The 22,744-nt window shown below is 35.6% G+C and overlaps 1 protein-coding gene across 3 annotated transcripts; it reads left to right on the top strand.

Annotated features, from left to right (window-relative positions):
• Positions 1–1,589: 1,589 nt before the first annotated feature.
• LOC149791220 (tRNA-uridine aminocarboxypropyltransferase 1-like) lies at positions 1,590–21,119 on the top strand. Of its 3 annotated transcripts, none has more exons than XM_089969692.1 (6): positions 1,590–1,738; positions 3,718–3,885; positions 6,341–6,481; positions 11,155–11,457; positions 14,430–14,544; positions 18,425–21,119. In XM_089969692.1, exons 2-6 carry the CDS (start codon positions 3,721–3,723, stop codon positions 18,691–18,693), a joined length of 993 nt encoding a protein of 330 aa, XP_089825818.1. In that variant the 5' UTR covers positions 1,590–1,738; positions 3,718–3,720; the 3' UTR covers positions 18,694–21,119. The 3 variants fall into 3 exon arrangements, with proteins under 3 accessions (XP_089825818.1, XP_089825819.1, XP_089825820.1); XM_089969693.1 differs by lacking the exon at positions 1,590–1,738 and adding an exon at positions 1,745–1,880; XM_089969694.1 differs by lacking the exon at positions 1,590–1,738 and adding an exon at positions 2,395–2,798.
• Positions 21,120–22,744: the final 1,625 nt, after the last annotated feature.

Raw genomic sequence — 22,744 nt, 5'->3', positions numbered from 1 at the left:
AAAACAGCCACAGGACAAAGGGTTGTACTATTCCACGTGGATTTACAAGTCGCCAAAACACACGATTTTATCCGGAAATGGTATGCACTTATCACCAAAAGAACCCAAGGCCGACGGTGGCTCAACAGCCGTGAGAAATACCGGTAATTAGTTAAAATGTACATCGATGTGTGCAGACAAGAGTATCTGCATATTTATGTCGGTTTGAATGAACAGGCGATATCATTCCCAAAAGCACCAGTCAGTGTCATTATATGTGTGGGGTTGATTTATCGACCTACTATAACTAGCTCTGATCACACGTTTATCCCATCCAAACTTGTAAACAAAGAGGCGTTTTCTCCTGATACTAGATTGTGAATGTAGAATATATATATATATATATATATATATATATATATATATATATATATATATATATATATATATATATATATATATATATATTATTGCTTCGAAAATTGTTGAATTCAATACAGTGTAACTTTGTGTCATTACTTATGATGTGTAATACAGATTAGACATTAAGTGTGTGTGTGTGTGTGTGTGTGTCTTAGCTGTGTTAGTGCGCAAGAATTGTTGTATTCGTTGTTTTTATGTTTGACAATTATATATTAACAGTGCATTGCTAAATCGATGGGTTGATGCAAAAGAATTATACAGCGACAGTGCGCCGTATTTTTTTTAGTGTTGTCGTATCCAATGTAATTTTATTTGAAGGATCATCCTACATGAGGATATTGATGCATAACATTATAGTGCATTACATCTGAATATTACATCTACACGGGTTGGTCGAGGCAAGCAGCTCTCATGAGTTAGGGGCTGTAGTCTTTACTATGTCTCGAATCTTCTTTCTGTTGGTTTGTTTATTCTTAACAATATATCCACTATTTTGATCTTGTAGAATGTTATCGCATTTGGAGTATCGGATTTGGGATACAAATGTTAACATAAATGATCTCGAGACCGATGAGAGGTGGATCGAGTGCGGGGGGGGGGGGGGCACAAGAAACAAGAATTTTGGGCTAAAAAAAACATACATCGGTTTGTGTTAGAGCGTGATCTTCTTTTCATGCCTCTTAGCCTGTTACACGTCCAGCATACGGTGGAGCACATTATATTAAAATGATGCCCGTCTGTCTCAAACTAATGATGTTTACGCATATTTTTTCCTGAGTTATCCACCGTCTACTGTTATCAAACTTTGTAGTTGGCTTGCACTTAGGGTATGGATAACCCTATCGATTTTGTGGTAAAAAAAATCGATAGTCTTCAGGTTATACACTAAACACGAGGCAGGCGTATTTTTAGCCATTCTCGCTCCTCTTGCTACTGCATTGAAGGAATGGGTGATTCCACCACATTATTGTCTCCATTACTGCATCTATTTGGGTGTCTATTTATTTTTTTTATTTTCTGCAACATGTTGTTTTATCAAGTAAACATCACCCTTGTATTCGTCGTAGTGATCGTTGCTGTTTCAAAGGTATTTTGTATTTCATTTTATTTTTTTTAAATTTATTTATTTGTGTGCCAATTGCGGTTGGTCAGGAACGGTGCGCCTTCTGTCTTGTTTATAAGTGCTCCGGAAGTGTGTAAGTGCTCCCGAATACCGATACGCTAGAGACTGCACTTTATAATTTTCTTAGAGAACAACGGATGAGATAACACAAAATATATTACAGCTTTGATTAGAGCAGAGTAAAATATAAAATATAAAACTATAAACAACGAGGTAACTATTTGTTTATTTTGGTGGACTGACGCTGTTCAGGAACTGTAACCAATTTTCGATGCTCCACATGGTCAACAAATAGCCGACGAATAGTTTTGAGGAACCACAGTTCATTCGCAGATTGTAGTGCACCATCTCACATGTAAATCAACGTTGGCTAGAATAACCAAACTCGGCTGTTGCATTAGTGTTAATAATTATCAAATATTGGAAAGAACACCAAACAATTCCTTACATTATTCTGACCGTATAAGACAGTAATCTGTGTATTTAAGCAAAGGACATTTCCCAAAGTGTTCATTTGATCAGAGTAAATAATCTCAATCTAAAAACTACAATTAGAATTGTACACTATACGATAGTAAAATGGAATCAGTATGGGAAATTGAAGTCTACTCGAGTAACTATTCTCAGTTTTAATTAAACAGAACTGAATTGATTACAAAATGCAAATGTTCTGAGCATGCATGTATTGACGAAATCTAAACAATGGTTTGAATATGAAAACATCTAGACCAACAAGTTGTTCTCTGCCTTGTTTCCTTTCTGGCATGACTGGTGGCGGAGAACAACTTAGTGAAGACACAATTCATAATCCCTCATTTATTGATCCATTTTTTAAAATCCATTAGAACACTCACTTTTTTTAGGATTAATCACTTTTATAACAGAACACCTGTGTATTATATAGTGGCTGTTTACCTTGGATTTGGATTGCTGACAAATACATGGAAAACAGCATCGCCTCCAAGGCAAGGTCAGCACACATTAATCAGTCCCAGTGATATAGGCTTTGCTGTACCATAATAGCAGACAATGTCCAAAAATGTCAGAAGTGCTGTAAACCCTGCCCCCAAACACCCACTGAAAAAAGAAATCAGTGGATTTTAGAGGAGTCAGGTTATAGGAAGTCTCTCTATCTGCCAGTCTGTTACCAAATTTGTTTCCATATTATAACTGTTATTCACTGTCAACAGTTACCAAACTTTGTGGATGGCGTGCATTTGGGTCAAGGAAGAACCTTATCATCACTTTTCAGTTTTAAAGGTTGAAGGTCAAGGTAACTGTCACTGGAAAAAAGAAAAATGGGTTAAAAACTGGTTCTTTTCCATCTAGACTTGCCAATTTCTGTCATTTGCTTGAAGTCTTTGGGTAAGGTTGGTTTGTCATTTATTAGGTTCACAGATTATGAATTTGACATAAAACAATTACTTAGAGGAATCTGCTTCAGTTACAAGATACATTCAAGAGTTGTCTCCCTTACCATATACTTAAGCCTGGATTTATTGCATAAAAAATTGAAAATGGGGAAACTATTGAAATCTGTAAATAAAATAAATTTTCCAGGATAATTTTTCATTTTCTGTTGAATAGTAAGTTATGCAGATTACATAAATTTAAAAGTGAAGTATGTGCTTTCATTTGGATGTTGTATGAACACCCTCAGGTAGTCTTTAGTAAGGAACAAAATAATCCAGATTGTCTATCAATTAATTCTGGAATAATCCAGTGTTTAAGTTATGCCGCTGCTTCTGAAAAGTAGAAGGAAGCAATAAACCAATAGATAAATGAAAATCATACATTTTCACATTTGTAATTCCTTACAACTATTTATAAGAACAATTTATCCATTCCATCATTTTTTGACTCGAAAACTACCAGGGACAAGGACCAACATAAACACAGTATATTAGTCTCAACTGTTGAGAGATAAAATCATAGCTTTTGCACTTGGATTATCAAGAAATTTGGTGATCATGTTGTAGTGATTTCCCAAATAATTAAAATGAAAATGTGAATATCAGAGTTATTCAGAAAAGTCAGTTTCTGAAAATTTAAACAATAAAAACAATAATTTTTTAGTAATTCAATTTTTAGTGTTTTCCATTTTAGAGTAGTAACCATTGATTATGTAGTTTCACTTAGAGAACTTTATCTCTCACAACAGAGGTATGTGTACATATATTGTTATTTTTCAGATCATGGAGGAAAATCCATTCAAAGACCTAAAAATCTCTAGTGCTGATTTTCTGGATTCCCTCAGTGGAAGAAGTTTATGTCCCAAGTGCCAGAAGTCCAGAAAGTATTATTGTTACACTTGTTATGTCCCAGTACAGGGGATAGAGGATAGAGTTCCTAAAGTGAAGGTATTTTCATATGTTACACTTGTTATGTCCAATATGTGGTACTAGAAGACAGAGTCCAAAAGTGAATGCATTCTCAAATTTTACTTTAGCTATGTCTGAGTACAGGGACTAAAGAAAAGAGCTCCTAAAGTGAAGGTTTTATCAGATGTTAAAAGTTTTGGCCCCATATTGAGGCTAGAAGATAGATTTTCTAAAGTGAAGGTATTTTCAAATGTTACACTTGTTATCTCAATGTACAGGGGATAGAGTTCGTAAAGTTAAGTTATCAAATATTACACATTATGTCCCAGTACTAGGACTAGAGGATAGAGTTCCTAAAGTGAAGTTATCAAATAGTACACATTATGTCTCAGTGCAAGGACTCGAGAACAGAGTTCCTAACATGAATGTATTATCAAATATTATGAAATCCAATTATATGGCTTGGGGTAATTTAGATGTAAAACAACATAATGTGTTGCTGGGAAATACATACACAGAACTGGTACTAGGTAAAGTTAAATCAAATTGGTTATACTTAGTTTGATGGTTCCGTTTACTAAGAAATCACTTGATGTCAAATTTACCAATGCCCAACATATCACTTTTTCCAAACTAGAGCTGATGAAACTTAAAAGTTATCCATATAAAAGATTTTTATTACTTATTGTTATTTGTATTTATAGTTGCCCTCATTAACATAATTGTATTAATACCCGTTTCCAAAAATAAATGCATGTGGCTTGAGATGCTCATAATGTAACACATAACAATTATAACTAGTAATCTATGTTGGTATTTGTACCACAACAAGGAAATCACAGTTGTGGGATTACATTTTTGTCTCCCCCCCCCCCACTTTGACAGAGCCTCATGGGAAGACAAATAATATAACCCCTTCACGGGGATTTCCATGTCTCAGTGCAAATCCTAACATAGATTCTCTTAAACATTGCAATACAACTAGGTAAGGTCACGTCATATCCTATACCACTGCAATACCCCTAGGTAAGGTGACATCATATCACTATAACACTTAAATACACCTAGGCAAGGTGGCGTCATATCACTATAACACTGCAATACACCTAGGTACGGCAGGCATTGCAACAGATCTGTAAAACATTGTTTTTATGCTGATGTATTTTTCTTGCTCCTTATGACCCACTTTAGTTTTTATTTTCCTTGTTCATTAATGATTTATTTTGCAATTCATTTTACACAAAGACATTTAGATATTAAATTTATTTAGTTTCTGCAGAAACGATAATACTTTCTTATTACTGTCCTTGATTTTTGTCAGACATGTGAAAAACATTTCCCCTGGAATTGGTGTTGTTATGATAGTCATCAGTGTTGTTATCAGTAGCATTGGTTTTGTTATGATAGGCATCAGTGTTTATCATAGGCATTGGTGTTGTTACCATTAGAATCAGTCTTGTTGTCATAGTCATTGGTGTTGTCATAGGCATCAGTGTTGTTCTGATAGGCATCAGTGTTGTTTTTGTATTTAGTTCAATTTTCTAGACACTTGTATATATAGTCATTAATTATTCAGTCTTTGAGGTACTTTCCACCTAAAACAAAAATAGGTCAAGATGATTGCATTGACTTCTTTGCATTTAGTTTAGTTGCTTTGGCACTGCATGTACAGTCATGAAATCTGATAGTTATGTTGATCTTTGATATTATTTGCTATGAACAAAAGTGGCTCGTTGTGGGGGCCCCGAGTGGCTGAGTGGTCTAAAGCGCTCTTCGTTACGGATCACTGCCATCTCACCTCTGTCTGCGCTGGTTCGAGTCTCGGATTCAGCCAATGTGGGTATGTGAGAAAGCTTACCAGTAGCTTCTTGTGGTTCGGTGGTTCTTTCCGGGGTTTTCATGCGTTCTTCCTCCACCATTAATACTGGCCGCCATGTATAGCCTATCGTGTGCTGAAAAATGGCGTTAAACCCAACAACAACAACAATGCTCATTGTGACCTACTTTTCTCAAGTGACTCAATTAAGATTTTGCATTTAGCTCAGTTTCTGCAACACAGTTTTATGAACAGTCATGAAACTTAATTTGTGCATTCACCTTGCAACTGACCATTGGCACAAATAGGTCACTAATCTAATTTATATGCTACAGCAATAATATTATATTTTTGCCTTTATTTTCATTTATCTGATACTATTGATGAAGCTTGAAAACTACTAGTCATTATGAGCAAAAGTAGGTTACAGTGATCCTGTTTCTCATGCTTCATTGATTATGTTAAGGTTTAACATTTAGCTCAGTTTCTTTGATTATGTTAGTCATGAAAGTTTGTGGGTTTATTTATTGTAGGAATATTAATTGCTTCAGTGACCTACTGTTGAAGTCATAGTGATCTACTTTACTAGCACTAAAAACATTTATCTACAGTTACATGTATTGATATTCATGTCATACAGGGTCGTACAAAATTAATTGTTCTATTTTTACTTTACAGTTACCACTTCAGGTTGACATTATCAAGCATCCCAGTGAATGTGATGGAAAGAGTACAGCTGCTCATGCAGGAGTTATTTCCCCTGATTATGTGACCATCTACACATATCCTTGTATTCCAGATTATGAAGATAGAAATAGGGTAAATTATTAACAGACTCATCATGTGTTGTACAAATCAGTCTCCGATAATTGTCACCTCTCTTTACACAGAGAACATATTTTCCCCACTTAGCAGCCAGTTTTGCATTTTCCTTTTATATAACGAGTAGGAATGTATGGTATGTCATCTTAATTACAGACTCCACTCTCTTCTTATTGGGCTTATTTTGATGATGTGGATGAATTTGTACACATATCTGCACCATATGGTATTTTTCATCCATTTGATCGTCTGTATTTATTGATTGCTTTATCAAGTCCTCATCAGAGTTGTGTGTATGTGTGTGATTTGGATTTTTAATATAGCTTTTAAAAAATTTCAGTCATATCGCTACGTTGTCTGCAGTGTGACAGTTTATAGTGATGTCTAGCACTGGGGCATCAAGCCGCAGACATGTAGCATGATGTCCCACCTAGTCATATTATCCTGACACCAGCTGACCAGTCCTAACACTAACCTCTTAATGCTGAGCGCCTATGGAGGCAGCTGTTTGTACCATTTTTATAAGTCTTTGGTATGACTTGGCTGGGGCTCGAACCTGCAACCTCCCACATCCGAGGCAGATGTTCTAACCGCCAGGTCACAGGAGCGGTCCTCATTAGAGTTATCATAGTGTGTGGTCAAGGCACTTTACTCCAGTTGCCTGTGTGCTAAATAACCTTCTGTGTTGCTGTGCCATAAAAAGCTGATATATGGTACAGAAATGTTTTTAAAACTTCCATGACTTGCAATGGCAAATTCAAACATTTTCTATCGTAGAACCCCTATTGGATAAAGTCCAAGGGGTCAAAACTACATATATCCTTTCCACCACTTGATGGCTACCTATAAACTTGATTTAGCCAATAATTTGATAATTCTGACCTTAATGTCTTAGCTTGTAAAGGCAGCACTCACTTTATCTTCCCTCTTGGTTATCCTTTAATTATGCCACACATTTGGCATGTGTTCATTTTGATGCAGAGTTATATATTCAGTTAACTGTGGGAGCTTTTTTAAAATTCCTTTGATTATGCCACACAATTGACACCTGTTTAATGAAATGACCATATTATCACAATCAAAAGAATTTGGGTTCAAAGCCTACCATTGGACCAGGCTTGGTCAGCTACTATGTTGTGTCTTTGTGCAAGGCCTCAGCAATAAATAACCTACTTGTGTTTCAGTAAAGCACCAAACCAAAATAAAACAGCTAAAGCTCAAGTCTCCACATAAATATTGGTCCAAGATTATGAATTTTCAGTGTTCTTTCAGTTACTGGGTCACTTGGATATTATGTATCAGGAGTTGCTAAACATTGGTAGTTTCTCCAACATGGAGAAAAGACAACATCTGTCTCAATTTTGCTTGTTTGATTTCACAAAAGTAAAGTCCAACTCACTTAAAATTTGGCTTTTACAGACTAGATTAATTTGCAGACTTCACCATGACTTTTGTGATGTTTTTTTCTGATCTAGTATATACCTTCTCGCAGCTAACATGCTTGCACCTTGTACACCTATGAATGAAAGCATCATTCTGATTTGAGATATCATTGATGTCATTAACTGACATACACAGTATTCAAATTCATATTTGCAAGATCTAGCATTGCAGAGAAAGTACTGTAGACCCCATTCACAGCAGCACAACTTCCTCATGAGCATTGATTTATACTTTTTCCTAGATTTGCTGGAGAAAAAATTTTCTAAGAAAATGCTGATCATTTCTACTTATTGGTGTACTTCGGTCATGTATTGCATGACAGTCATTTATACTGCCTTCACATTAGGGGAAAGGTCTATCCTTCATATAGGGATTTCAGCAACATTAAATTTGCTTGGAAGGGTATCCATGAAAGAGGTTGGATGCTAATGCATTTCTTTCTCCAGTTACCTATTCTCTCTATGTTAATAGAATGCATCCTTATATGGGTATCCACCCAGTGGTGAATGGAGAGGTAGTTTGGAATTGTATCTTCCCGTTGTTTATATGACATATGCACCTTTATTATATGCTCATTTTTTTCTCTGTTAACTTTGCATTGTCAGAATCGTGCAGTATTTTACGATATTGAACTCATGCACACAATTCATATTGCACTCATAAAAGAACTACTTTCTATTGTAAACAAACACTGGACACAGATGCCAGCACTTTTGATTTGTATACAAATCATGTAGACTCACATAGTAGGCCCTTTATGTTTTGTTGATTAAATTTGTTTCTGAATGAACTAAAGCAGATGTTTCGTGGACTGCCACATATCAACGTTTTTGATACAATGTTTCAGATTTAGTTGGGTAATAGATGCCAGATTTCATAAAATTGCTGGGTACCTACAAATAACATGCAAGTGACAAGACATACACTGTCTTCTTTAGCTGGAAATAAGAATGGCAAAAAATAAAGTTACAGAGTTATACATCCTGAATTTCCTCAAAATGTACTTTCTTAGTTCTGCAAATGTGAATTACTTGAGCCATGTCATGGGTTCTCATGCTTGATTACACATTTCGAAATTGTACTGTAATTTTGACTATATTCCAAGTGCAATTACATCCTCTTTACTGCACTCAAAAAGGAAATAAACATTAAATTCCATAGCATCTTTTTGATAATTGCAGTTGAAAGACTTCATATTTTTCCAACATTATGATTTCAAATATTCAGTGACAGAACAGAAACACACTTGCAGATGTCAACATGCTTCTCCCTCACAAAATTTCATACAATCTACAAAAATACCAAAATCTATTAATTCCATATCAAATGGAAAAGTTATTGCAATGTGCATTCGTTCACAATATGACCCCAAATTTCAATTTTAAGTAGACCCAAACGCCATTTTCTTTCAAAAGTTATGTCTAGTGCACGACTAAGTTCAAATTTATCTGGGTGGAGTTATGTGCACATTAATAATGTTGTTGTGTAATGATGAATCTGCGCTTGTGTATTTAGTTTAGAATACGGCATACATTTAGTTACTTTGTTTCTTGTAGTTTATTTTGTTTATATAATTAAGCCTTAGGTAGAATAAGAAAATGAGCATATAATAAAAAGGTTACTGCATTTGTATGGGAAAATATGAACTTGTTTTGTCGGATGGATATACTTCACTCCCAAGGTTGTGCAGTACTCCATCTGAATTTCTTTTCCATATTTTCTCCGTACAAATGCAGTAACATATTCTGGTTCAGTTCAAGAATTAGCTGCATTTATTTTCTAACATCGTGTGATCATGTGAGTATTCTTTGAGAAATTTAGTTCAATAGAAAATTTCCTGTTCACTTATTAGCTGAATGCGGGTAGCAATATGTACCAAAATGCATTCTAAATATACCAAATGGAAAAAGTTCTGAGCAATTTTGTTTGCAACTTTCAAACCACCCCCCAGCAGGTTGTACCCAGACTACTAATTTAAAATATGAAGGCCTCAATGATATGTGCACAAAGTTTAATCTCTCATCAATTCATTTATAATATTTAACCTGATTGTCACCAGGAGATCCCAAACACTGTCATGAAGTTTGTATTTCAAATGAAACAGGAGTTTCTTTACCAACACGGGGTGCCGGATGGATGAGTGGTATAAAGTGCTCACCTTTACCGATAATTGCTATCTCACCTCTGTGCTTATGGGTTCAAGTCTCAGGCTTAGCCAGGTTGGGTATGTTAGAAAGTTTGCTAGTGTCTTCCTTAGGGTCTTTGGTTCTTACAGGGTTTTTCCCAGGTTCTTCCTCCACCAGCTATACTGGCTGCCATGTATAGCCTATAGCATGCTGAAATATGGCATTAAATGCCAGACAACAATAACATCAACAACATTACCAACATAGCATCCATATATGACTCGGCAAATGTTTTTTTCAGACAACAGAAGTGATGTAGTTTATCATCTTTGATAGGCTCCAAATAAGCACGTCCCTTTCAACCCATGTACACAGACTCATGCCACTTGCTCTTTTTAGTTTGTTCAGATTATTTAAAAAATATTAAAACAAGACATTGCAGATATTTTACTTTCTATATGGTTAGGTATACATGTGTAGTCCTAGGAACCTCATCACATCACTTAGATTAGACTTTTCCAGCAACTGAAAATAGAGAGGGGGCACACTCTTTGTTTACACTGAAAACTCCTATTTGGTTGGAAACATGAACAGTATGTAAATGTTAGGGACCCCCTGTTGGCAGTAAGGTTAGACATTATAAATTATTGAACGAAATGACTAAAGTTTTGCATTTTTTATATCCTTCATGCTTTTCATTTTTACAGTTGTCAATGTGGTACAAACTGCTGGATGGCTAGGTGAATGCTATAGATTTTCTTGTCATTGTCAGGTACTACTCGTATTTCCTACTTGTCACTGTCAGGTACTACTCATATTTCCATATTTTTTATATCCTTCTTGCTTTTAATTTTTAAAATTGTCAATGTGGTACAAACTGCTGGTGAATACTATAGATTTTCTTGTCATTGTCAGGTACTGCTCGTATTTCCATATTTTTAATATCCTTCATGCTTTTCGTTTTTAAAATTGGCGGTGTGGTACAAACTGCTGGGTGGGTAGGTGAATACTATAGATTTTCTCGTCATTGGTCAGGTACTACCCGTATTTCCAACTTGTCATTGCCAGGTACTACTCATATTTCCTACTTGTCATTGTCAGGTACTACTCATATTTCCTGGAGCTGACTCAACAGATTTAAAGGATCTTGCCAAAGACGTGCATTTGACTAAGAAAGTCCACAACCAGAATAATGTGACTTGCCATTCAGCAGTGGAGGAAACTTGTTCAGACCTTTCAAATGACTTACAGAAGACTCTTACGGAAAGTGAAGTGGACAATAGTGAAAAATGTGTGCATGTTGGTCCGTTAGATTCAGAGAAAGAATATGGAGGAAGAAAGAGGGCGTTGGAGAATTTGGATTGTGAACCAGAGAGAGATGGATGTAAAAAGCTACATGCTGAGGTTAATTATTAAGAATTTAATTATTATTGATTTGTTCAGGAATTATTTGTGACACTCAAAGAAATTTACTAGAGCGTGTCCTGCAGGTTACACACTAAAAGATATTTACTAGAGCGTGTCCTGCAGGTTACACACTCAAAGAAATTTACTAGAGTGTGTCCTGCAGGTTACACAAAGAAATTTACTAGAGCGTGTCCTGCAGGTTACACACTCAAAGAAATTTACTAGAGCGTGTCCTGCAGGTTACACACTCAAAGAAATTTACTAGAGCATGTCCTGCAGGTTACACACTCAAAGAAATTTACTAGAGCGTGTCCTGCAGGTTACACACTCAAAACAGTTTTTGTTATATCATTTGCTTCTGTACCAAATTGCACCACCAGTGAAACTCACTATGTGATGGTAAACTCACTGTGTGATGGTAAACTCATTATGTGATGGTAAACTCACTATGTGATGGTAAACTCCACTATGTGATGGTAAACTTCACTATGTGACAGTAAACTCCACTATGTGATGGTAAAACTCACTATGTGATGGTAAAACTCACTATGTGATGGTAAACTCCACTATGTGATTGTAAACTCCACTAAGTGATGGTAAACTCCACTATATGATGGTAAAATCCACTACTTGGGTCCTCGGATATGTAAATGTCATTATCTTGTAATTTCTAAAGAGTCCCTTGTCATGGGGCACATATTTGACCTGCAATGTGAATTTACTAAATTATTTGAGTCAATAGAATGAGGCACATACTTGACCTGCACTACGAATGTACTTAACTGTTTGAGTCAATTTAATATGGTATATATTTGACCTGTATGGTAATAAATTATTTGAGTCAATTTAATGAGGTTAAAACTGAGTCATAAATAATATCACATGTATGTACTTGCTTGAAGTGTTATTCCAACTATGTATTTTAGGAGTTCACCACTGAGAAGGTATTTTCTCTCACACAGTATTGTCATCGGAATAAAGCATGTGTAAGATTCACTATTGAGATTGATTTTATGCACAGGGCATGCAAGTTAATCAGTTCCAGAAAGAAATTTTTTTTTTTTTATCAGGTTTTTGCAACTACTTTGTAACTTCCCTCCCATGAGACATGCTGGGAGCAAAGTACTTATGTTTATCACTGGATATTTTTGGCAAGCTTTGACCAAAATGAGAGGTGTGCATGTATATGAGAATTGTGTCTAATATGATATTTGTAATAAAAAAGCTAGAAATATTAAATATGTATGTAGGTTTGACCTAGAACACTGTTATCCATTTCACCCATTTAGAAAATCACTGCTGAATGTTTGTATAGTTTTATGGTCAAGAAATGAAAAGAAAAATAAGGTAGGGATTTTATCTTTATTGTCATCCTTGTAAATCAGTATTTTTTTTTTCTTCTCTCATTACAATTTCCATTTTTCCATGTTCACTGAATCAAGATAATACACAATAAAGTTAATCTATAACAAAATCAAAACTCTAGAAATGTTTTATATTCATTTGTATGACATACCCTTGTATATAGTTTTGTCATAATGGCATTAAAACAACTTTATCTGCAGACTTGTGCATGAGCCAGCCTGGCTGCACTACTACTGTCAGCTATCCAAAAAGTTTTGTTGATATAGCCTTTTGAATATCATATCCTTTGAATCATGACAGAATGAGTAAATCCTTGCTGCTATGAATTCCTTGATATAATGTACACCCACATTGAGAGAATACTTTGACATAATGAGGCATTTGTTGTATGGAACGATTTGCATAACCCCAAATTATTCATTTTAACAAATGTGTGCTTACATGCATGTTTATTAAGTTTCAGAGATATTAAACATTAGAACTCCACACATTGAATAAACATTTTCAGCTATTATCTTGAGAACATTAGGGTTCAATTACTAATGTAGTGTTTGCTAGTAGATGTTGTGTGGGGCTTGTGTCAGCAGCTGTTGTTCTTGTTGTAGGGTTTAGTGCCATTTTTCAGCACAAGATAGGCTATACATGGTGGCCAGTATAAATGGTGGAGGAAGAACCCGGGAAAACCCTGGAAAGAACCACCGACCCACGAGAAGCTACTGGCATGCGTCAGCTGCTGGTAGAATTTGTATCTGAGGTGGCCGAGTATAGACATCGCCCCCAGAAAGGTCATTGACCAGGATGAAACCAGTTGGGTTTCAGACTGACACACTGTGATGAGACATATCTGTATTTATCCACAGTAATTATCAAGACTGGTTGGCCTGTTGTTAGGATAATGTGACTGGGTGAGACATGATGCCCCAATGCTAGACCTCATGATAAACTGCCACACCACAGACAACATAGTGATATGAGTCAGGTTGTTAAAGCTACATTAAAAATTCAAAAGGACACACACACACACACAAATCAACTGTCATTTTCTTCTCTGTTAAAACAAATAATACCCTTCAAAACAAGCTGTCATTTTCTTTTCTGTTAAAGTAATTAACCCCCTACAAAATCAACTGTCTTTTTCTTCTCAGTTCAAGCACTTAATCAACTACAAAAGGATCGGACCATTTTATTTATCTCAGTTTTACAGAAAAGATTTATAGGTCTTGGTGAATCATCTGTTGAGTGATACATACTTGGTATGCATGTAAAGAAGAAATACATTCAATGAACAGGACAAAATTGTGTTCTTTTTATCTTATTGAGGCACTGCCAAGATAGCCTATAATACTTCCATATTTTCTGAGATACCAGAAAATTATTTTCTTTATATTTTACTCATTTTGATATTTTCTAAACATACATGTATGTATACATAATGATATTTACTTGAAAATTAAATCACAGCTGAAAGTCTAAAGAACATAATCAGTTGAAGATTTTAAAAAGAAAAGGATTGTTACTAGAGACCTCATTCCTTTTTGCAGTTTTATGTTTATTTTAAGGTCACTGGTTTTTACTAATTATAACAAATATATTTACATTTCCAGAAAGATTCAAGACAGATTGGTTCCTGTGATATGAAGGCGTCATTTGACAGAGTTGTTTTCATAGACAGTACATGGAACCAGACTAGTGCAATTTGTTCTGATGAGAGACTTAAGGGTACATTATCTAAATATGAATATACATTTCATCATAGATGGTCAATTTTCAGAACAAGAAAAGCATGTTTGATTTTTGAAGAAAATGTTTGGAGTTATGAATTGACTTTTGTAAGGGCTGTTCCACTAAAAATGGATGCAGTGGAGGCATGTTCAGTGTTGAGAAGTCACCTACGGATGTTGTGTCATTTTCATATCGTTTCGGAGTAATCATAATACCCTGGTATATATTTCTAAAGATCTGCCTTTCCAGGACACCATGTATCCCAAGGCACCATGTATGTTTAAATGGAACAGCCCTAATAGCTGATTTTCCAGGGCACCATGTATATTTAAATGAACAGCTCTACTAGCTGTCTTCCCAGAGCACCATGTTTGTTTAGCTGGAACAACCCTCTAGCTGTATTCCCATGGTACCATATATGTTTAAATGGAACAGACCTAATAATTAATCACTGCTCCAGTGGCCTAGTGGTTAGAGCATCTGCCCCAGATGCGGGAGGTCGTGGGTTCAAACACTGGCTGAGTCATACCAAAAACTTCTAAAAATGGTACTAACAGCTTCCTCACTAGGCGCTCAGCATTAAGAGGTTAGTTTTAGGACTGGTTGGCTTAGTGTCAAGATAATGTGGCTGGGTGGGGCATCATGCTACATGTCTGTGGCATGATGCCCCAGTGCTAGGCATCACCTTAAACTGCCACACTTCAAACATCATAGCAGTATGACTGGAAAATTGTTAAAGCTACATTAAAAATCTTAATCACACACACACACACACAACCTAATAACAAATCCATTGCCATAATTGATAGTTTTGTGATAAATGAATATGAATAGATATATTCCCTCTCAGAACCGATTTTAAACTGATAATGCTCTGTGCAGTTTATACTATTTAAAATTATTGTCTTATGACCCTCCTATCAAGTTTGTGTAGTTCTTCTTTGATTCTTTTATTGCAGACTAAACTGTAGCATTAATTATGCTCAGTGATTTAGAATTTTTGAAAATTGTGCTGATTTTCCTGATGTTGAGAAAGTACTTTTAGTTTTTGATTTAGTCCAATACTTTTTGAGGTTGAACCAGTTTATGCCATGCATGAATCATCTGGTAGTCACAGTGGGACAGTTTATGTCATGCATGAATCATCTGGTAGTCTCAGTGGGACAGTAATAGCTGGTACACTTTGTTTTTGCCTATAGCTTAAATAAACTGTTTGTCAGACCTTCATAAGTATTTTCATAAATAGAGTATGGAATACAGCTTGTACCCATCAGTTTCAGTTAGTTTTTGCATACTGCGAACTTTAATGAAATAATACAGTGAAAATTATGCCTTCATTATCATTAAGGCACATGCAGTTCCAAGGTTAAAAATTTTGAAAGGGTATATGGCTGCTCATTGAAGGTTGGTTGTTTTCTCCAGGTTTTTCAGTTTCAATCTCATTGCAATATTTTGGGAAGATCAGAGTAAAGTGAAAAATAATATGCAAATGATATCCGTGTATGAAGCTCACTGAATTATCATGTCATCATCTTTACTTAATTCATTTCACGTATTTCAACACCATTTCTGTCAGCAAACAGCGTAACATTTGCTACTCATTACATGCAGAAACAGAGAGGTCTGTCTATGTAAATCAGATTTTTTATGTTGCCTGTGGAAGAGTTGATTTGTTTATTAAGGAGTGATCTGATGTCTTATTCATCATAATGTAGTTACCTCCCCTTGATTTCTTTGCAGTATCAAAAGTTAACTTGTCCAAAACTCCGGACAAATATGGCAGATTACATGTACATAGACCAGTCTTTATCAGCATGTATTGAATGATTGGTGTTGCCCCGTATGTCAGTATGAGTTATGTTTAATTCATTCATGCACGAAATGAATACTGTAATTTTAGCTACATTTTGAGATGTGACCATAGCTGCCAACCCTCATGAATTTGGTGTGAATTTTATGACTTTTTCAGTGATTCATGGATTCATGCCGTAAGCCAAAAATTCATGAATTTTCCAATCCTCAATTATTTTAAATCTTTAATAAAATAACCGATTTCCCGTTAAGCGCTAGTCGTGATATTCGCAGTTGCCGAAACGGTCCGGTACTGCTGGTCATGATATTAGTAGATCTACAGCCGATTAGTACAGTTGGCCCGGTAGCAAGCATTTTAGCCTATTTTAATCTATATGTATAAGAGTAGTTTTACAAATGCTTTTGAGAGAAACTGGGGCCTAACCGGAAATTTGCTCCGCGCATGCGTCAAAACACTGATTTGAGTTACCGTTCAGCATCGCATGTAAGATGTTGAAAATGTCTTCACCACCAAGGAAAAAGAAATGTATTACTCAAAAAGTGAAGTTTAATTTGGAATATATCAAAAATTGGTCGTGCATTCTGCCATTAAACATTGATATTCATTCATGCTTTTTGCACTCAGTGTGCCATTGCAGAGACGATGTGAGGAAGAATGTCGGTTGCAAAAAACACGTAGAAGTTGGGAAAATTAAGAATTCGCAGATTTCAGCTCTGGAATATTTTAAACCATTGGCAGAAGATCTGCAGGCTACCAATGCTGAATCATTATTTGTGAGGTTTCCTGTCGAACACAATCTACCTTTATCAGCTGGAGACCATGCTAAACATTTGTTCTGACAAATGTTCCCGGACTCAAAAATTGCTTCCAAATTTTCCTATGGAAGAACCAAAAATGCTGCAGATCCTGTGCATTCCTCACAGCAAAAGTGACAGCGAAAGAGTATTTTCTTTAGTGAGGAAAAATAAGACAGACTTAAGGCCTCCTTAGCTGCAGAAAATTTGTCAGCAATTTTAGTCCCCAAGATCAATCAGCAGGCAAGAAGTCAGAACTGTTTAGAAAACAAATTTATGGTCAGGCAGTTGAGGAAGTTCAAGTCTGCCACAGTATCATGTCTTGATAAATAACTATTTCTGCATATATGTAGTGTTTTATTTTTATTTTGCAAACTTGATATAGTGTAGTATTGACGGTCGGAGTGGATCGGGTGTTCAGAGTGGATGGAGTTACTGTCATGGTATTTTTCACGAATTCATGTCCAAATTCACGACTTTTTATCCCTATTTTCACTAATTATGAGCCTGGAAGGTTGGCAGCTATGTGTGACATGAATATTCAATGAGAGAGTCATTTGCTATGCTGTGTGGAACAAACTATTTATTTTAAATTTCTCTAACTGAACACCGTCATTTTTTAACTAACTGAACTGTGTGTAATATCTTTACTTGTGGATGAGTCTGAGCTGCATGAGACAGGCTTCTGTCTAATTTGCATCTTTATTGGTCTTTGATGATGGGATGATGCCATTCCACCTGCAGACTTCCTATCTGCTTTATGAGTAATAAATGGGATGTTTATCAATTAATTTTCTTTCTTTTTTTGGAGAATTTAACCAAATATGTGTTTCAGCCTCTTTAATAGACACTGACTTATACAATAGTGTATGGTCCATGTCTGCCATTTGGGCCATTACTTTGCAATATGTGGGATATAATGTGTAGTTAAAACATTGTATCTTTTGGAAATCTTTTTGGGGTTTAGAACAAATAGTGCTAAAGGAGACAAAATTACAGTTAAACTAAGGAAGGATGAAGTGGAATTTCTATTCTTATACTAGTTATAGAAATACTGCAAAAACGATTCACTGATAATGTACAGTGGCATCTGTAGTACAGTATACCTGTAAAACTGCACACTGACCCATAGTCTTTGAATGCAAATTTGCAATAACAGCTTGAACATTAATAGGTTGTCATACAAGCTGTACATTAAATGTGCTGTACATTAAATAAATAAAAACAGACATTCTATCATTACAGTGTTTTCTTTGATTCTTTTTTTTAGGTCTGAAACGTGTGGAACTTATGTCCAGAAAGTCCAGGTTTTGGCGTCATCAGAAAGATATTCCTGATACCTATCTTTCTACGATTGAAGCTATTTACTATTTTCTGCGGGACTATCATGAGCTATTCATCGCAGCGGATTATCATGGAGAATATGATAATTTGTTATTTTTCTTCAGTTTCATTTACCATAAGATTAGAAATATATACAAAGGTGGTAAAGATCTGAAAGCATACCGGCAGAGAGGTGAAGAAAAACAAAATAGCTAATAAAGTGGGCCTTTTTATGATTATTGTTATACATTTTTTATACTCTGGCATAACATTTGGGTAGCAAAATATGGTGTGCAGTATTGTAATTGTGCTCAATACATTTGCAGTGTTTCAGAAAGTATCTGGATGATATCATTTTATACATCTAACCTTAATAAAAACTTGTAAAGTTACTCAGTTCTCATTTGTAGGGTTGTCACTATCTAACTTAGTGTTAGAACCATAACATGTCTTTGCTGCAGGTTTTAGAAAACCTCACTTCAAACAATGCATGTGGTTTTTAAGTTAACATGAAACCCTCTTCTTTTTTTTTTACCCAGTTCATAAGTATCATCCGCATGTGCAGACTTCAAAACTTTTCTGCAATACAAAGGTAACCTTAATTTAATTTTGTTTTACTAAGTATGAAACCACAGCTATTACTTTGTTGTGGTAGCATTAAAAAACTGACGTTCCAGAAGACCATGTAGAGTATACACAAAGCTGCCTGATCACATTGACATTTAGAATAATAAAGGGGCAGATACTGTCACCCATTTCTGAATTTAAGATTCCATATTCTGACCTAAAATGGAATATAAATCAGCTTCTTCTTCATGCATCAGCAAAATATGTCTAATCAGAATTCCACAAACAAGCTCAGAAAATGAAACCCTGTATGGAGAGTGGAATCCCTCTTGTAAAACTATTGACAGATGAGGTGGTATAGATGAACTGTGCTGTTCATTTGTTGGACATGCATGCCTCACTCCTGCATACATCTTGTCAAATATGTCAATTTCCAGTCTGTCAGACACAGGTATTTTGAAGTGAACTGAATGAAATGTGGAATGTACTGGCAGAGAAAATCTTTGACTCTTTGAGGGAATGCAGTTTATATAAAAAATTTATCAGAATTTAAAATGAGTTATCATTAATATTTTACTGCATACTTCATGCTTAAATTGTTTGGAAAGGGTTTTTCTTCTAAATGTTTTGTTGTTTTTTTATTGTTGTAGGGTTTAGTGCCATTTTTTAGCACACAATAGGCTATACATGGTGGCCAGTATTAATGGTGGAGGACGAACCCAGAAAGAACCACCAACACACGAGAAGCTACTGGCAAGCTTTCTCACATACCCACATTGGCCGAATCCAGGAGTCAAACCCATGCAGAGGTGAGGTGGCAGTGATCTGTAACGGAGAGCGCTTTAGACCACTTGGCCACTCAGGGCCCCCTCTAAATGTTTTGTGCAGTTCTTCAGATTTACATTGTTAGAACTTTCAGTTGGCTCTGTATGGGCATTTTTGTGCTTGGATGCCATGAAATATTAATACACACATATTTTACCAGTGTACAGAAAACCTTTATACAGAAATATTGTAGTCATTACATGCCAGCTAAAACACGACTTGCCATGCTAAAAACACAAAATTTAACTCTCAGACCACCTTACATGGTCGTGTTTTGCAAAATATGAATTTCAGTTATCTTAGGAAACAAAACAACAAATTTCTTGATGACCTTGGTATATGTCCATAACATTTAGTAAGAATATACTGTAAACAGCCCTGCAAGAAGCTTGTGTAAAAGTATCCTTGAGGCAGTTTATACAGGTAATTGTCATAGAGGCAATTAAAATGTAAGTTGGTTCCAGATCAACAACCAAAATTTAATTAGCTGACATAGGCTAAGGCGATGATTTGTTAAGTCCTTTTAACATTGTTGTGAGGGAATCCATTAGTCTCATTCGTATAGGTAAGTACACAAAGTGGAACAACCCAATTTTTTATGAAGTTGGGTAAAACAAAGAGATGTGTGTTGATGAACTGAAGTTAATACAATCATTGCCTTGTATCAGATTAATTATTATGGATTATTGTCAAGTTTGTGGACAGTAGCAACCTTTCTTGATGTCAAATTTTGCTCCATATATAAAACACAAATCATGATTATTTCAATAGTTGGAATAGTTTTAAAAAAAGTGTGATTACTTGTTGAAGGTAGAATGTTGAATACAGTTATGATTGGGAAAGGATAAGCTATCAGCAAAGTCCAGCAAAATAATTTTAGAACTTCTAGATGAAGGCTCAATCAGGTGGAGCATTTCATTCTTTGCAAACACCGTGTTGACATTAGTTATTCTGGAGTGTTTGACATCTTTCGACATAGCAGTACCACAAGTATATAACATGGAGGCAATTCAGATAATGAAGAAAAATTCCATTCCGTGCAGGCCAGGTTGTTTGACATGAACCATCTTGAAGAAAGGGTGTTCCTTACAAGCTTGTGACAAAGTGAAAAGGACTATACCATTACCACAACGTTCCTCATGAAAATAATGCTAGCAAAGTTTTTAATTACAATCGGCTATTTTATATTGTGACAGATGTCCTGCAACTTTGTTCACTTATGAAATAAAATGAAGATTTTCAAACTTTTATATGGGGTAGTGATGATTTGAATATTTACTACTTATTGCTGTTGAAACTGAGTGTGGAAGAAGCATGCTTACCTTGATGCGATAGAAATTGGTCCAATGGGAAAGAAAGACTCCTGTATAATAATGGTATGGAAAAATATGTAGATAGAATAATGTTATAATGAAGGTCCGTGTAGATTTGTTGTTGTTGTTGTTGTTCTAGGGTTTAACGCCATTTTTCAGCACAAGATAGGCCAAATATGGCGGCCAGTATAACTGGTGGAGGAAGAACCCTGGAAAACCCAGGAAAGAACCACCGACCCACGAGAAGCTACTGGCAGGCTTTCCCACGTACCCACGCTAGCCGAGCCTTGGACTCGAACATACGCAGACAGAGGTGAGATGGCAGTGAACTGGAACGGTGAGCGCTTTAGACCACTGGGCCACTCGGGGCCCCGGGTCCGTGTGGAGAGGACAATGTTATAATGAAGGTCTTTATATGTATGTGATTTGGATTTTTAACGTAGCTTTAACAATTTTTCAGTCATATTGCTACGATGTCTGCAGTGTGACAGTTTATAGAGATGTCTAGCACTGGAGCATCATGCCGCAGACATGTAGCATGATGTTCCACCCAGTCACATTATCCTGACATCAGGCCGACCAGTCCTAACACTAACCTCTTAATGCTGAGCGCCAAGCGAGGAAGCTGTTAGTACCATTTTTGTAAGTCTTTGGTATGACTTGTCCATGGATCGAACCCACGACCTTCCGCTTCCGAGGCGGACGCTCTAATCACAAGGCCACCGGAGCGGTGAAGGTCTTTATAGATATGACAGTGCTATAATGAAAGTCCTTATAGAGAGGATAATGTTATAACGAAGGTCTGTATAGAGAGGACAATGTTATAATGGAGGTCATTATAGAGAGGACAATGTTATAATGAAAGTCCTTAAAGAGAGGATAATGTTATAATGAAGGTCTTTATAGAATGGACAATGCTATAATGAAAGTCCTTATAGGACAATGCTATAATGAAAGTCCTTATTGAGAGGATAATGTTATAATGAAAGTCCTTATATAGAGGACATTACTATATTGAAAGTCCTTTTGGAGAGAACAATGTTATAATGAAGGTCTTTATAAAGAGTGTTATGCATATTTGATTCAACTTAATTCTTTGTTTGTTTAATTTTTTTATTCCATTACATGCTATTGTAATGTTTTCCCAGGAAATACTATTGCTATAAATTAATTCTTGAACAAGGACAGTTATCAAAATTTACACAAAATTCAAACACTGAAATATTATTTAATGTGATTCAACGAAGAACTGTTGACACATCAGTACAACTCTGACCAAAGCATATGTCATAACCTTCCATTTTGGATATCATTGGGATTCGAACTCGGTTTCATTAGGACATTTTATTACTAGGACTTATAATTTTTTAATTCTTGGATTATTTTTGGATTTGATTTGTTGAACCATAGATTCTTTTTCTCATTTTTACCTTGTTTTTCTAGGGAATAAATTATTTGTTAAATTTTACAAAGCTTGTTGTCTTCACTCCTTTCTTGTTGCATTTTGTAAGAGCCTAAACATAACCAGAGGACAGTGTTTTAATGAAGGTCTTTGTTGAGGA

This window comes from Sinohyriopsis cumingii, chromosome 9 (genome assembly GCF_028554795.1).
Source record: "Sinohyriopsis cumingii isolate HCF-2022 chromosome 9, ASM2855479v2, whole genome shotgun sequence".
Taxonomy (NCBI): Eukaryota; Metazoa; Mollusca; class Bivalvia; order Unionida; family Unionidae; genus Sinohyriopsis; species Sinohyriopsis cumingii.
This window is presented reverse-complemented; position numbering and strand designations above follow the sequence as displayed.